This window comes from Chenopodium album, chromosome 5 (genome assembly GCF_948465745.1).
Source record: "Chenopodium album chromosome 5, dcCheAlbu1.1, whole genome shotgun sequence".
NCBI classification, from domain to species: Eukaryota; Viridiplantae; Streptophyta; class Magnoliopsida; order Caryophyllales; family Amaranthaceae; genus Chenopodium; species Chenopodium album.
Window position 1 is genome coordinate 63,497,392 of NC_137838.1, and position 18,222 is coordinate 63,515,613.

Consider the following 18,222-nt stretch of genomic DNA (forward strand, 5'->3'; position numbering starts at 1 on the left):
ATAAAATATATCATGATACATTATGATCACATATCACTTCACTTCATTAATTAACATACTTAACTTTATTCAAAATATTTATACAATGCATTTTATTTCTTATCGTGCAATTTAGTTTCTTACAACAAACTTTTCCATTCTAGGAAATACATGACAAGCACAGTAATCACACACTTAATTTGCATATGTTCACACAATTACAATAAATTCTACCGAAATTAATCAATAGTTATTAGAATATAAAATATCTTTTTTATTTTACTAAATTAAAAAATTCCACCCCAAAACGCAAAACCGATTGGTATTACCACCCCCTCCTCGGTTTAGGTTGTTTTCTATTAGAGGAGGGGGTGGTGAGTTGGTGACACCTACTGGTTTTGTATTTTGGGGTGGAATTTTTGATTTCGTAAAAAATGGATGGTAAATTCAACATGTGTATTTAGGTTCCTAGAATGGTTACCCTAGAAGTTATATTATTTTGAGATAAAAGAAAGGTCGAAGTTATTTATAACGGACCTCATTTTGACAACTAATGAAAAAATAAAAATAAAATCAAGTTATACAACATAAACTACAATGTTGTTAGACGATGGAGGATGATGTGACAACAAAGCAAAGCAACGAAACTATGCACTTACATAGGTGGTTTGCCTGTGTGTGTGCGTTGATGCTTGCTCTTGCCAAATCTTGTGGGCTATCGCTTGGTATATGCTTCATTAATGCCTATACAGGTGTGGCCTACGAGTGCGGGATCTAGCATGGAGACTGGAGAGTATTGTTGGGCGTCATGGGCTTGCAAAACAAACGATGCTAATGCTTTGATACTTTGATTCAAATAAGGCCTTGCTATTAACACTAACAACAATGCATGGAACTAAGCAATTGCAATTGACGAACATATAACCAAGTCCCACAATCCTCAAATCGACGCATTCCACTTTTGAACATAAAACATATTCAACTACTTTGTCTTCAATAGGAATCACTCTAATGCTCTAAAAGCAACTAATAAATGACCATAAATAAAATTACCTAAAATTTTAGCAAAACCACAAAACAACCTAAAAGAAACTAAATGAAAATAGGTGATCCTCAAATGCAACCTAAACGTGCTTTAAAACCCTGTAAAATATTTATCAACCACTTGTCACCTAAATATTGATCTTAAAGGTAAAACAAAGAGTTGTGTAAGATTAATTATTAAGATAAAATATTTGGCCTTGTTTGAAGTTAGATTTAGTATATTATAACTCCTGCAATAAGATAGTAACACGTTGTTGTCTTTTCTATCATATGTTTTATTATTTAGTGTTTCAATCTATGGTATATGTCGTTCTATCATTATAATTATACAATAATGACTCCTTAGGAATGATTATTTCTTGTTGAAAGTACATTGATAACATGTAGGTTGAATCACATGTGCTCCTATACACCATTTAAATGATTAAAGTTTCTCTTTTCTTTTCTTTAATACTTCGTGTGTGTGTGTGTGTGTGTATATATATATATATATATATATATATATATGTATATATATATATATATATGTATATATATATATATATATGTATATATATATGTATATATGTATATATATATATATGTATATATATATATATGTATATATATATGGGTATTGTTACACTCAACAACTCACATTTTCACTCTTTAACCTCTTTTACTCTCATTTTATCCCTCTAATTATTATTTTTAAATAAACATCAAACAAAATAAAACAACCACGATCAACAACCACCTACAACCACCAACTGAAGGAGATGACAAAGGGATGGTTGATCCGCGGCGCATAAGGATGACGTACGACGGAAGGAGCTTGGGCAGCGGCAGTGTTGGTGGCGGCGGCAAGCAGGTAAAGTTAAAAAAAAACCACAATCGGAACCTAGAACTTCCGCCCAGAAAATCAGGAAAACCCAAGGAGGATCAACCTGCAATTTCTGGATCCTCCTTGGTTTTTCTAGAAATTTCAGGTGGATTGGATCCTCGGGAAATTCCAGGCGGATGTTCTAGAATTCTGTATTTTTTATTTTTTTTTTTATCTTCGTGAATAATTTAGTTTTAAAAACTATTTGTGATTATGATTATTGTTAAAATACATGATTTATAATTATTAGTAATGTTATTAGTAGTATGGTTATTGTTATTTTGATATTGTTGTTATTATAATGATTAATGTTATTATTAGTAATTTTATTATCATTTTTATTTTTGTTATTATTATGATTTTGTTATTATTATTGTTATTGTTATTGTTATCGTTATCGTTATTATGTTATTGTGTGTAGGATTATTGTTATTGTTATTGTTGTTGTTGGTGTTATGATTATTGTTATTGTTATTAGTAGTAATATTATTAATATTATTATTATTTTTTTTTTAAAACCTTATTATTATTATTATTAGTAATTTTTTTTTTTTTTTTGAAACATTATTATTATGTTGTTTTTATTGTTAATGTGTTTTTTTGTTATTGTGATTGTTGTTGTTGTTATTGTGATTGTTGTTGTTGTTATTATGATTAGTGTTAGTATGTATTATGTTATTATTTTTTGTAATCATTGCTAATATTTGATTTTGTACTTATTTAATGTAGATTGAGAGTTCTACTGCCCGTCATGCAATATCACGATGTTTGAATGCGGGGATGAGACAGACAGACATTTTGTTCAGTAATGACCGGGTCAGCGCTTTAGCTCGAGCAGCAATATGGGTCTCGAAGTAGTCGGCCCATGTATTCGCCAGGTGGACTACTACTACTACTACTTACATCTGACGAGGAGGACAAAGACTCGGCTAGTGATGCCGGTGATTGGGATGAAGAATCGGACCCTCGGGATTATCAAATGGTATATAGGGTCAGGTTGTAGTCAATCGAGTCAGCCTACTACCAGTTCGGTACAGACATGGATGGTTAGTGCAGATGCCATGTGGTCCCGAGGATGGGATTGTTATCCCAAGTTTTGGTGGTCACGTGGTGTTATATATATGTGTCGAGCAGAAGCGAAGTGTTTTGCGGTGTTTGAGTAATGTCTGAATTGGTTCAGTGGAGAGGCCGTTAATTAGTGGAGAACTTCAAATTGATTGATGGCAGTCGGTTATCTCACTTACCCGGGCTTATGTTTAAAAAACTTGATTGGCTGTGGATTTCTTACTTTTGTTGAGAGATGGCAGCCAGATACAAACACATTTCATATGCCATTTGGGGAGATCACGATCATGTTGCACGATGTGTACAACATTCTTGGGCTACGTGTCGATGGTAAAATGGTTACTACTATACCTAGCGTGCTTGGTTACCAGGGATATGACTCTGGATATGTTGACTGGATTTACTCAACACTAGCTTCGTGGTGCTCAGTCCACCACTAGCGATTGACAGATGAGGTGAATCAGGTGCAAGGTCAAGGTCAAGACAGATGAAATGTGACCTACCAACTGTAGCAATCATGAACTCTTGACTCGGTGTTCGGACCCCGTTCCGTGCCCTCAGCGGTAACACTATGATGCATGAGTAGTAGCAAGTTCGTACTAGGCCTAAACCTAGAAAAATCACCCTTGTGTTGAACCAAGTAGCAATAGGAAACAAATTTTGAATTGTTACCATCCAATGCCGCTCCCCAACGGCCCCACCATCCCATCGAATACGCTCCATGTCATTCGAAGTCGTCGAATCCCGTAAATCCGTTCGTACAACCGAGGATGACCGGCGATCTCCTTTGCTATTGCTTCTTGACCGTCAAACCATTGTGCCCGATCACCAAAGAAGAAGGCGGCCACACAATGAAAGCCACAGTTCCCATCACCAATGACATCTTTCCACGACGTGATATAAGGTAACATCGGACCCGAATGCTGGTCTAAATGCCTGCATTGACTAATGTCACACGGATCTGTTTCACAAAATTAAAAGTCAATTATTAGTAAAGCTACCGGAAGAAATACATTTAATTTATAAAAACAATAGTTGTTAATAGTACCTGTTTCTTGGTCACCACCATGTTGAGTGTTTGGACAGTTTACATGCTCGAAATAGCTTCGATCACACATGATATCATTGTTACTTCGTCTACCATGAACGTTGTGGTTCACAATTTGGTTCTTCAAGGTTTGTATGATCCGGAAGCAGTTCTTGTTTCAATGATGCGAGATACATTTTGTCGTACGGCAGGATTACTTTCCATGACCTCATCAACGAGGGAACAAAAATGTGAACACTATCACCGGTAACCAAGTCTTTCTGAAAGAATGAATTTGAGTGGTATACAAGCCTGTTTGTGTAACTAGCGAATCATATATCTGGCAAGCAAATGGCACACGATGGGTCTTACGCGTTGCACATCCAAACGTTCATAGACCTGGTAACTCAAATCCCGTATCCTTTTCGTCTCGTCATCAAGACACTTTGCCATTTACACAAGACAGTGGCAATTGTCTGTACATCTCACCAATCTTAGATCTTGATGCCTCCAAACCACTAGAAATTGCAATGATTTTATTACCAATATGACAATGAACTCGGGCTCATACGGTATCCAAAGAACCTGCCTTTGATTCAGATTAGATAAAAACATTATAATTTTTATTAAAATTACAACGACGAAATAAAGACAATAATTAACATAGTAAAACAACGAATCTGTGGTTGATTCAAACCACGTTTTCACTTTCTCAACTCTACAGCTGCTCGTATTACCAGAGTGAAGAAATTAGTTTGTCCAATATGTCACAAATTTGGTTTTATGACAAAGTCATGCTCTCTCAACATAAAGAATCACTATCACTGCCAGAAAGCTTGCCAACCTTGCTTTCATTGTGGCTAGAGCATCATCATACTTCGCCTTAATTATTGCATCCATGATAAGATTTCACCGTTTTTAAAACTCTTACCAATCTTCTTGTTTTTGAACATATCAGTCACCCTAACCTCCACATCTTTGTTAATGTGCTATCGACAAAGTAAATGCGACGTTCTCGGAAACGCTTCTCTCAAAGCCGCACAGAGTCCAAGTTCACGGTCTCACAAAAATACCGATGGCTCTTTATCAAACCCAATCAACTCCCTTAATCTCTACAACAGCCACCGATAGCTTGTCGTGCACTCGTTGCACACGAAAACATAACCAACTAAAAAAATTATGTCGGTGTCACACCTACTATCTCAAAGAACGACATCCCATATCGGTTGGTCTTGTAAGTCGAATCCATACCTATTATAAGGGGTATATGTGGAGTATGTTGACCGTGATTGGGTGGACCATAAATGCATTTTGCAGGACGCCGAGATCATCGGCCATGACCCAGTAAATGTACTTACTCTCTCTCGCCAAATGAAGAAATTGCTGAACAACTCCTCTTCCTTCAGACATCTCCATCCTCAAGTCATTCCGCCAATTTGTAAGTGCGCCTAATGATCATCAGGAAATTGCTTTGCAATAACTGCCATGATGTTACGCGGCGCAACCTTGGACTTTGTCATGTCACGCACAACCTGTTTTGCACTCGGGTTCAATCCACTAACTTTACGATGACTCTCTTGATACACAATCATTGGGTGGTTATGGGTTCCGGTGTGATCATTTTTCGCACGGATCTTCCAAATGTCAGTGGTGATTTCATAATTTATCTTGATGTAGAAAGGACAACCATTAGCTTTGGTTTTTGTGTCCTTCCGTATCACGTTCTCTAAATCTCTCTGCTTGCTCCTCTGTGCCCGATCACATTTTAAATATCGATTCGGCTGACCATCTCTGGTTTTAATATAAGACGATTTCACTAAAATAAATCCCAGATTTATGGAAACAGTATCCGCCCATTTAACTGCATCCTCAAACGTTGGAAATAACGTGTCCGTGACGAAATGTGTGATATCATGTGTGATCAAAGCTATTTCGAGCAGGTAAACCGTCGAAACACTCAACGTGGTGGTGACCAAGAAATAGGTATTATTAAACAACTATTGTTTTTATAAATTAAATGTATTTCATCTGGTAGCTTTACTAATAATTGACTTTTAATTTTGTGCAACAGTCCGTGCGACATTAGACATTTGCACCAGCTTTCAGGTCCGATGTTACCTTACATCACGTCGTGGAAATATGTCATTGGTGATGGGAATTGTGGCTTTCGTGGTGTGGCCGCCTTCTTTTTTGGTGATTGGGCACAATGGTTTGACGCTCAGGAAGCAATAGCAAAGGAGATCGCCGGTCATTCTCGGTTGTACGAACGGATTTACGGGATTCGACGACTTTGAATGACATGGAGCGTATTCGATGGGATGGTGGGGCTGTTGGGGAGCGGCATTGGATGGTAGCAATTCAAGATTTATTTCATATTGCTATTTGGTTCAACACAAGGGTGATTTGTCTAGGTGTAGGCCTAGTCTAACCTTGCTACTACTCATGCATCACAGTGTTACCGCTGGGGGCACGGAACGAGGTCCGAACACCGAGTCGAGAGTTTGTGATTGCTACAGTTGGTGGGTCACATTTCATCCGTCTTGACCTTAACCTTGCATCTGATTCACCTTTTCCGCCCCGGTTGGTGGACTGAGCACCACGAAGCTAGTGTTGAGCAAATTTCAATCAACTCATCCGGAGTCATATCCATGGTAACCAAGCACGCTAGGTGTAGTAGTAACCATTTTACCATCGACACGTAGCCCAAGAATGTAGTACACATCGTGCAACATGATCGTGATCTCCCCAAATGGCATATGAAATGTGTTTGTATCTGGTTGCCATCTCTCAACAAAAGCAAAAAATCAACCGCCAATGAAGTTTTTTAAACATAAGCCCGGGTAAAAGAGACAACCAACTGCCATCAATCAATTCGAAGTTCTCCACCGATTAACGACCTCGTCACCGAACTAATTCGGACATAACTTTAACCTACTTAAATACCGCAAAACACTTCGCTTCTGCTCGACCCATATATATGACGCCACGTGACCACCAAAACTAGGGATAACAATCCCATCCTCGGGACCACATGGCATCAGCTGCTGGACTAACCATGTCTCTTGTAGTAGGCTGACTCAATTGATTACAACCAAATCTCCCATGCCGACCCTGTATATACCATATGATAATCCCGAGGGTCCGATTCTTCATCTCGATCACCAGCATCACTAGCCGAGTCTTCGTCCTCATACATGGGCCGACTACTTCATGGCTGATGGTCTCCCAACCAACCACTAGGAGACCCATATTGCTGCTGGAGCTGAAGCGGTGACCCAATCATTATTGAACAAGATGTCTGTCTGTCTCGTCCCTGCATTCAAACGTTGTGATATTGCATGACGAGCACCAAAACCCTCGATTTACATTAAATAAGTACAAAATCAAATATTAGCAATAATTACAAAAAATAATAACATAATACATACTTACAACACTAATCATAATAACAACAATCACAATAACAACAACAATAATCATAATAACAAAAAAAAACATTAACAACATAATAACAATAACAATAACAAGGTTTCAAAAAAAAATAAAATTACTAATATTAATAATATTACTACTAATAACAATAACAATAATAACAACAATAGTCATAACACCACCAACAACAATAACAATAACTCAATAATCACAATAACAACAACAATAATCATAAACACAATAATAATAATAATAATAATAATAATAATAATAATAATGATAATAATAATAATAATAATTATTATTATTATTGTTATTGTTATTGTTATTGTTATTGTTATTGTTATTGTTATTGTTATTGTTATTGTTATTGTTATTATTATTATTATTATTATTATTATTATTATTATTAGTTTTTAAAAGTAAATTATAAATCATGTTTTTTTAACAATAATCATAATAACAATAACATTACTAATAATTATAAATCATGTTTTTTTAACATTAATCAAAATAACAATAATCATACTAACAATAACATTACTAATAATTATAAATCATGTTTTTTTAACAATAATCATAATCACAAATAGTTTTTAAAAGTAAATTATTCACGAAAATTAACAAATAAAAAAAACAGAATTCCTAGGAGGATCTGCCTGAAAATTCCGGAATGAGGATTCGGAAATTTCAAGCGGATCCCCCTTGGGTTTTCTGGAATTTCTGGCAGAAGTTCTGGTTCCATTTTTTTTTAATTTTATTTTTATTTTATACTTTACGTGCTCACCGTCGCCGCCAAGCTCCTTCCACCATACGTCACCCTTATTCGCCGCGGATCAGCCATCCCTTTGTCACCTCCTTCAATTGGTGGTTGTTTTGTTTTGTTTGATGTTTATTATTTATTTATTTTATTATTATTAGAGGCCGTTTGGTTGGGGTTAATCATCAAAGGGAAAGGGAATCAAATGTACTGATTCCCTTTGTTGTTGTTTGTTAGGCATATTTTCTTATTCCCTTTTAGGGGTGTTCGCGGTGCGGTTTGGATCATAAACCGCACCAAACCGCAAAAGTGCGGTTTATAATTTTTTTCAAACCGCACCAAACCGCACTTTTAAAAAAACCGCACCAAACAGCACCGCAAAATGCAGTTTGGTGCGGTGCGGTTTGCGGTTTACCGTATTTTATTAAAATTGTAATTATTTTTTTAAAAACAAAACTTTTATTTCATTTTATAATTATTAGTTTATAATTCAAATATTAAACTCTTTTAATTAATTAATAGTTAAAGATTAGCTCATATAACTTAGTTCTTTTATATAATTTTAATGAAAACATAGTATAAAAATCGTAAACCGCATTAAAGTGCGGTTTGGTCTCAATATTTTTTTAAACCGCACCAAACCGCAAACCGCGGTTTGGTCATTTTTAAAAACCGCACCGCAATTTTCAAACCGCAAAATTGCGGTTTGGTTTGTGGTTTGGTGCGGTCTAAACCGCACTCTATACAGCCTTATTCCCTTTACCCTCCCCATTCCCCTAAATCCTTCTAAGTTGATTCCCCACCCCCTTTAGGTATTCCCATTCCCATTCTTTAGCCACCACATCACCACCATACAACCACCCTGATCTACCCACACCACCGGTAACCCAAGCGGGCACACTTCCCCCACCACTCGGCGTGCTTCGCGCCTCTCCCCCGCCGCTCGTCGCCCCTCCTTTCCCTCGGAAAAACTTCACCAGCCTCGAAATCCCCTTCTCTCTCCCCGTAAAACCCCCTTCTCTCTCCCCGTAAACCCCCTTTTTTCTCCTCGTAAAACCGTCGCCTGACCCTCCCCCACCCTCGAATCCCTAGCCGCTAAGGTTTACACGGTGGAGGGAGGGTCGCATGATGGTTATATGGGGAGGGAGAAGGGGTTTCTAGGGTTTTTGGGTGAAGTTTTCCGAGGGAGGCAAGGTGTTTGCGGGGGGAGAGGAGGGCGGCAAATCGCGCCAACTGATGGGGGAAGCGCAGCGAACGGTGGTGAGGTGGTGGCCGGAAAACGTGGGAAGTAAAGGAAATAGGTTGTGTGTGGTGGTAATGTGGTGGTTTAATGGGTGGTTTGATTCTCTTTGTTTTTTTAAAACAAACAATATACTAAATTTGAGGTATTTCCATTCCATTCTCTTTCTTTCCCTTTGTTCATTCCATTCCGTTTACCCCGTGCGAACCAAATGGCCCCTTATTTTTTTTTTTGTAAAAATTTTCAGATTTTAATTTTTAAAATTTTTAGAGAGTTAGAGAGATAAAATGCGTGTGAAAGATGTTAGAGAGTGAAAATGTGAGTTGTTGAGTGGAAATTCCGTATTTATATGTTAAGGGTAAAAATGGAAATTCCTTAAAAAAATGCGAGCGTTCCCTTGTAAAATGGGAGCGACATATATATATATATAGGGGGAGGCTCTCGTGAGAATTTTTCTTATGTGAGAACACTCTTTATGTTCTAAATTTTTACTTGTATGTTCTAAATTTTAAATCTGATGTTCTAAACTTTTCCTTAGGTGTTCTAAATTAAATCAAATGTTCTAATTTAGTATTCACATGTTCTAAACCATAAATTAGTTAAGTTTAATATCATAAATTTTAAATAACTTGTTCCAAAATTTTAACTTATATGTTCTAAATTTTAAAATGTGTGTTCTAAGATTTTTAATTATATGTTCCAGATTTTAAAGCGTATGTTCTATATTTTTACTCGTATGCTCTAAATTTTTTACTCACACTTTCTATATTCTATATTTGTTTGTTCTAAATTTTTATTCACATGTTCATAATCTTAAATCAAATGTTCTAAATTTTACTCATATGTTTAAAATTTTATAAAGCAGATTTTATAAATTTTTAATCACTTATTCTAATTCTTAAATCAAATGTTCTAAACATATTACTCACTTAGATGTTCTAAATTATTACTCAGATGTTCTAAATTTTTACTCGTATGTTCTAAACTTTTACTCACATGTTCTAAATTTAAAATCAGTTTCATATAAGTATGAATTCTCACATATGAACCTATTCTCACCGGATCCCTCCCCTATATATATATATATATATATATATATATATATATATATATATATAATACTTGTTGGATACACAATTATACTAATCTATCCTCTAAACTAAAAAGAAATGGCTAAGTACATAATCAATGGTCAACCATAATTGCCAGGCTTTTTTACTGTTTGGGGATGAAGAATATCTTTACATGTTTCAAGAGGCTTATGGAGCTGTAATGCACTATCTCTTCACTGATCCCTGGTAAGTATCTACATGTTTTGATCTCATTATTGTTGATTTGGTTTACCAGCATTACTGATGTGATGGGGAAATCCATTTAGGTATGTAGAAGTAAATATGGATTCTGCAGCTATTGTATGGCCATTATTCAACAGTTTACAAGCATTCTGGCCTGGCTTGCAGGTAATACATACTTCTAACACAATTATAATGGTTTCCTTAAATAAAAAAACACACAATTACAATGGAATTACTTATAAATAGAAGTGATATAAGCCATCTTCAACTTGAAGTTGCATTGATGACATGCAAGAAGAATTTATACCCTTTGTATTTATAAGGTTTTAGCTGGAGATGTTGATCCTGCTATTCGTACACATGCTGCCTTCTACAGTGTTTGGAAAAGATATGGATTCACCCCTGAGGGCTTTAATCTGGCTACTCTAAATGTTCAGGTAAATTCTCAAAAGTTTCCTCATAGCTATTATTAGTAGGACAGTTATGTGAGTTTAGGAAATTGGTTTTGTTCATTATTAAAAGCCATTTTAAATTGATGTTTTCCTTGAATTAGTATTCAGCTAATGCTTCTTACTGGCACCTTTGGTTGAATTATAAAAAATTATCATTTTATTATTCATTGTACTATATGTATGCACTGTAGCTCTTGTTGTATGATTGGTGTCAGTTCTTTCATCTTGTAAACTTCAATACCTACATACTATATATGATTTTCTTTACTAAGCCACAAGAAATTCCTTTTATGCAAGTATCAGAGTACTACCTTCATCTCAAATTGGAATTCTTATTACTGAATTGGGATGTCCTCAAAAGAAGTTCCTGTCTTTTTCCTTTTCTATGTGATAAAGGCGTTGACTAAAAAAATTATGTATAGTGTATTAGTCACGTGACAATCCTCAATAAGCAAGCCAAAATATTTGAACAATATTTGTAAAAGAGAGGCTATGATGCAGTACCTGATTTAAAAATTTAATTTCAGCAAGGTCAGAAAAGCTATCCACTGCGTCCAGAATTAGCCGAGAGTACTTATTGGCTCTACAAAGCTACCAGAGATACCAGGTTTGTATTTTGAGGGAATAATTTATTTATTTATTTATTTATTTATTTTTTACTTTATTTTTTTTTTTTCTTGGAGTACCATTATTGCTTACATATCACTGATAAGGGAAATTTTGCGTGGTCTAAACAAAACTCATAGATCTAACAAAACCAAGTTCGAACCCTAATACATGTACAATGTTAAGCAAGGGTAGAGAATCCATAAGGACGACACTAACAAACATGATACATAATCCAAAACCAAGCCAATTCAAAGAAAGTAAGCGAGATATTAATAACCTAACAAAATCACAAAAGTTAGAATGAAATTCAATCTAGGTAAACACCACATTGGGGTGGTTGGGGTCATGTAATCAAGGATAAATGGGGTAGGGGATAAATTGAATCTTAAACTAAGCCAAGTCGGAATTGTTGAATTTAAGTAAACTCTCTTCACCTTTCAATGGCGAGTAGTTTGTTAAGCATGGACTTTCTTTCCATACTTACATATCCAATTAAGATGAATTAACTAATAGACTTTCCTAGGCCACATTATCAAAGAATTATAGGTAAATCGTGCAACACTCAATCAATCAAAGAAAAGCAACAAGATCGACTTAAATCAATAAGGCAAAAGGTTTTAATTAAGAATTCTAAATCCCAACCCCTTAAGTCCAAGAATTACAAAATCCACCCACCTACCTATCCCTAGCAAAAAAATCTACTCAATATTCATGTTCAATCTCAATATTAAAAATTCTTCTATGGTATAGCTCAAAAATCCTTAGAAGTAATCATGAATTTGCTAGAACCACAGTTTCAAATAGAAACAAAAATGAAATACAGTATGCTCAAATGCAAATTTATTTATTTTAACTAAGTGTTAATTGAACAAGGAGAAATCATGAGCTAAACAAACCAAATTATCATCCATGAAATAATTTAACGCTAATCAAGATAAGATAAGAGTAAAGAAATATTAATAGGAAACTAAGATTATGAAAACTAAATATTTTATAATTTGGATTAGAACATCAAGTAAGAAGACTAAGCGAGACTAAAAGCAAGATTAATATTAAGATAAAGGTCTAAATCGATATCATATGGTGTGCATATATACCATAGGGACTTGTAAAAGTTATCTTTTCTTAATCTTTAGTATAAATTGTGATAAAAAGAATCCCAAATGGCATTGGGTAGTTATAAGGAATCTATAATGGTGGTAATTATTTGACTTGTACAACGTATTGTGAAAGAAGTTTGGCCATTTGAAAAAAAGAAAAACCACATTGCGAAAATTATTTTAGTGATGGGTTAATGTCGTATCACCTAATCAAAAGTATTACGTAAATCCTCTAGCTAATGTATATAGGGAAGTAGGGTTGAATCCACAGGGAAACGTTCCTAATTAATTAAAATAATCCAAACTATCAACTAACCAATTTATTGTTTAAGGGAATTATACTAAGGAGATTAAGAATAGGGAGAAATCAATAAATAAAAAGCCTAGGGTTACAGGTTCACCAATAATTAATATTTTGGGATAAAACATAACAATCAACAATTAATATTGCAAACATAACATGATTAACAGGTTCTTGCAATTTATTAATCAACATAGATCTAACACGCTCTCGCAATCTACAAGATCTAAGTTCCTATTGAATATAGCCTTTAATATCAAATTAACATCTGCTCAATTCATCAATTCAATATTGCTATACTTTTACAATCATACCACATCTGCTCGATTCATAATCCAATTGTAAAGAATTAAAACAATTCAATAAGAAATCACCATGCAATATCAATAATCAACAATAACAAATTATCCCTTCATATTAATTATGGATCCCCCAAGAACTCTAGAATTAAACTACTCACACGTAATTAAATTTAAACTAATCAAGTCATATGAAAAGGACATGTTTAAGAACAAAGTAAGAAAATAAGCAATAAAGGAGAGAAGAAATTATACCGAAAGAAGGAAAATATGAAATTGCACTAAAAGGGGAAAACTTTAGTTTAACAATAATCACCAACTAAAAATCTCTCTAAAGTTTTTAGTTTGAAAAGAGAATAATGAAAAGCGTACTAAAACAAGATTACAAGAAGAGACTTATAACTAAACTCGAAGATTAGCCAAAACAGAAAATCCTAAGCCGCCTAAAAATACATGCGCCCTATCGGGCGAAGGGTCGCCCGATCGGGCCCGCCTTTTATCTCTGTTTCTTGTTCTGGGCAACTGCCTGATCGAGCCATAGGCTGCCGATCAGGCTCGGTTTTCTTTTGGTCGTGGCTTCTCTTCTATGTTTCCTTGGGCTTCAAATATCAAGAGCCACTCTTTCTTGGTCCATTGCTCGGACCAATTCCATGAACCAAGCCCTTAGTCACCGATATTATCGGTCTTGGGCTACAATCAACGGTCATGAATGTGCTACAAGCTTCAATATCTCGTAGTGGCCAAAAAACCATAGGAATTACCGACAAATTCGGGAAATTCCTACAAAACAAATGCCAACTCTACGAAACACTTGAAACCACACATTAGTGCTAAAAGTAGCTCCGAAGAGCTCAAATATGTATATAAATGACTGTGGGACGGGGGATAAAATAGCATATGAAACACATATATCACTTAGCTTCTTTTGTTCTATACAAAAGATGGTTTAATCAAACTTTCCAACCTCTAAGTTTCCCTAGCTTACTATTTATTGATGGTTTAAGACACGGTGTTTGTCTACAGACTATCTGAGGTAATGCAGTCTGTTGAAACTATTTACTAAATCGTACTTTAGTGTCACCATCTCAAATACCTTCAAGTCTTTGATCTCTTTTAGTACCTCTCTTTGTCTCTCTCCTCTCTATGAGGGCAGCTTAGCACAATATTCAGAACCATTGCTGTGCCTTTAGTTTTTGTTGCTAGGTGTATATCTTATTCCAAATCATTTTGTACTTGAAGGTATCTGGATGTAGGACGTGACATTGTTTCCAGCTTGCAATATGGGGCCCGATGTCCTTGTGGATATTGTCATATAACAGATGTTGAGAATCACAAGCAAGAAGATCACATGGAGAGCTTTTTCCTAGCTGAAACTGTGAGTCTTATATCTAAATGACGAATCAATCTTTTCTAATAATTTATTCTCCCTGTTTTGTATATTTGAATTGCAAGTTTGTGCTCCTGTGCATAAAGATTTTGGTTTCGATATCATATCAGGAAAATAATTTTTTTCTTAATTATGGTATTTATGTTTGAACAAAATAATAGTTGGTACCTATAGGTTTCCCAAAAGAGCTATTAGGTTATCTTGGTTGAAGTTCTATTGTATTGGTAAACGGCCCAACACAGATTCGGGGTATAAGGACCAAACACGCCCTGTTGTCATCAGGTGTGGCAAGGTTGCTGAAGTTGCTATTTGCTGCAGCAGAACTTTGGAAGTAGAAAATGTATATTCGATTTATTTTTTTGTTATGTTATATATTCAGTTTGTCTTAAGTATAACAATACAGTCTTTTTGATGGACACTTATAAACTTATTATTTTTTGAAATAATTATATCCCCGTACCTGTCCAAAGTTAAGATGGTGTCATCGTGTCTAAATTTTTTGGAAATGACATGCTAAACACTCTGATCCATAATATTTGGATACTCATACCTGTGTCCATGTAACATAGATTGCTATACACAGGTAATGTATATGATGAGAATTTCTCAAGAATCTTTTGTGAAAAGTGTTTTGTAAGCTCATTTGGTTCAACGTGTGTGTGTGTGTGTGTGTGTGTGTGCGCGCGCTCGTGCGTGTGCATGTGTGTGTGTGCGCGTGTGTGTGTGCGCGTGTTTGTGTGTGGTGTGTGTGCTCGTGCATGACTGCGTCCTCATTGGTACTCACAATTTTTGGTTACCTTAGAACTTTTGTGTGTGCGTTTGTGTTGGGTCCAATGTTGATGTGCTTGGCTGTGCTTTTCGAACATTCAAGAGTGGGTGCAGATTCGATTTTGAGTTTTGATAGGGCAAAGGAGAAGTTTCTTTGGCGAAATAGCATGATGGCAATCTTGTAGTGTGTTTGGCTGGAAAGAAATGGTCGAATTATAAGGGTATTACTATCCCATATGATTTGATATGGAATAAAGTAATTTGCCTTCTTCTTTATGGGCAAAGGCTTTCTCAAATTATTCTCTAGAGAGATACAAGTGTAAAGAAATTTGGCTGACATGTAGTATTTGGAATTTCTTTTTGAGGACACCTTGTCCTCTTTTGGTATTACCCTTTATGTGATGTAATAGAATAGTTTTCATAAACTAAAGTATTTCTTTGCAGAGATGATTGGCATTGATTTACCTAAAATGTTCCAAATTTGTGTCAGTGGTGTCGATTTGTTTATCTGGTGTTTTGCTTGGGTAAAATTCTGAGATAATCAATACAACCCAAATGCACTTTTGTGCCGTGTTAGACGTCTAGAATTGCAGCATGTATGATAAACTTTGCTTCAGGTTTTGGTGCTGTAAAACTTTGTTTTTTTTAATGCAAGTTACATTCGTGCTCAGGTTAAATATCTGTGGCTGCTATTTGATTTGGCAGTGGGTGCTGATAATCTTGTTGAAAGTGGACCTTACAAGTAAGTTCCAATATGCCATGCATATATAGGTTTGTGTACTTAAATCAATTGAGAAAGGATTGGGGTGGGTGGGTGTGTGTGTGTGTGTTTGGGGGGGGAATAAGTTCTACAGAATGGCTTTTGCAGTTCCAATTATCCAGTGTTTTGTTATTTGTTCCTTTGCAGTTATATATTCAGTACTGAAGGCCACCTGCTACCTGCAACCCCTCAAATATCCCTAGTACGTGAACATTGTTCATATTATGGTGCCTACTGTAGGAGCCATAATAGCAGCTTGAGGCAAGAACTACACTCTTCTGATATCTCCAGGAAATCCCAAGAAGCAAATGGTAGTGGAGTTCACCATAGAGGTTGGGGGCCCAATGCATTGTTATCTGCCTTACCTGTTAGGACGACAAGTTCCAGCTCAGGGTTGGTGAAGGTCAGTGTGTTTTATGTTGAACGTTCTGTTTGTATGCAGCCTCATATGCACATGCTTTTTAGCTTGGGTGCCTGTTTGAAGCTTCAATTAAGCTTGTACTTCATGCTCTTGCTTCTCTTTTCTGCCAATCAGGAGAAACATATAAAAACAATGGGGATACAACTGTTGCATACTATCTCTGTTTCACAACAGTGTTAACATTTGCCATATTGGTCCATTTAAAAATGTTTATAACAAGATGTTTTACTCTGTACTTTGTATTTGACACATCCTTTTTGAATTCTTGCCCCTCTTACTGCACAACATTTACCTATTTTGGATCATTCTCTTCCATTAACCACCTTTTTCATACACCCACCCAGCTTTTAACACTTTATCCATTTACTTTCTCTCTTGCTACTCTAATATTTGTGCAAATAATAAATATTTAGATGATTGTGAAACGGAGTGAGTATAAATTTGTGATTTGCAGGTTTTAATCATGTGACAGCAAACAAGAGAAAAATCACTCTCTTTGCCTCTAGGAAAGGGTGGATTGGGTGTGTGTATAGGATTATTTTGTTATTAATTTATTATAATGGATAAACCTAATGAGTAGAATTTGTTAAACCCTTCCTCTGCCAACTTAATCAAATGTGGTTATTGCCTAAATATCAAGGCATTGAATCTGAAGTTGGTTTTTGCTACAGTAAGATTTATTTATTGCATGGCAAGTAGTTTTGAACCCCATTTCCCCAATTTATAAATTGTTCTATAAAATTTTCTTTATGCTTTATAGGGGTTTTGTCGAGGACTGAATCATGGACAAAAGATCGGGGTATCATTTGTTAAGCCTCAATTTAAGGCTCAGGAAGATTTCTCTGTAGATAATAGGGTAGCTAACACAGCTTCTTCTAAGAGCAACATAGTGGTTTCAAGCCCTGCATACACCGAAAATAATGGGTCTCTTGAAGAATCAAGCAAATCTGAGATGGGAAATCAGAGTCCCCAACAATAACAGCTGGCGGGACAGTATACCATTGCATTAAGTTATATAGAGGTCTGAGCATCGTGACGTTGAGCAGCTTTCATTACTAGTGATTATTTGTAATGTAAATTATTCTCCGCGTTTTATTTTTGCAAAGTGTTCAATTGTATATACCAGAAAGGAAATTTTGATACTTGGAGTAAATTGAATTCTATGTATAGTCGAAGATTTGCATCAATTCAGACAGTCTCCATCTTATAGAATTGACATTTTGGTGAAGTGATTGTTGGTTAAAAGATCCCTATGTGCAGAAAGTTATGAATGGCAAGGCTGTAGAGATGTACTTGCGCTACAAGTAGATTGTTTAGCATCGGATTTTGGCATATCCAGATTTAAATAGTAAAAAAAATTTGGAAAAATTGTCAAAAATAATACAAATTATGAGCGGTCTGCCAAAAACAAGTTAAACTTT

The 18,222-nt window shown here is 35.5% G+C and overlaps 1 protein-coding gene across 2 annotated transcripts in view; it reads left to right on the forward strand.

The window, feature by feature from the left end:
• LOC145632166 (alpha-mannosidase I MNS4-like) overlaps positions 1–17,992 on the forward strand; it is a 57,096-nt gene extending 39,104 nt beyond the window's left edge. Inside the window, exons 11-18 of one of the 2 annotated variants that reach the window (XM_081684468.1) lie at positions 10,619–10,707; positions 10,788–10,869; positions 11,028–11,141; positions 11,684–11,763; positions 14,705–14,840; positions 16,292–16,362; positions 16,528–16,783; positions 17,562–17,992. In XM_081684468.1, coding sequence (XP_081540594.1) covers positions 10,619–10,707; positions 10,788–10,869; positions 11,028–11,141; positions 11,684–11,763; positions 14,705–14,840; positions 16,292–16,362; positions 16,528–16,783; positions 17,562–17,780 — 1,047 coding nt within the window. In that variant the 3' untranslated portion in view covers positions 17,781–17,992. The remainder of the gene's footprint in view (positions 1–10,618; positions 10,708–10,787; positions 10,870–11,027; positions 11,142–11,683; positions 11,764–14,704; positions 14,841–16,291; positions 16,363–16,527; positions 16,784–17,561) is intronic. The other variant, XM_081684469.1, reaches the window with a different exon arrangement.
• The last annotated feature ends 230 nt before the right edge of the window (positions 17,993–18,222 follow it).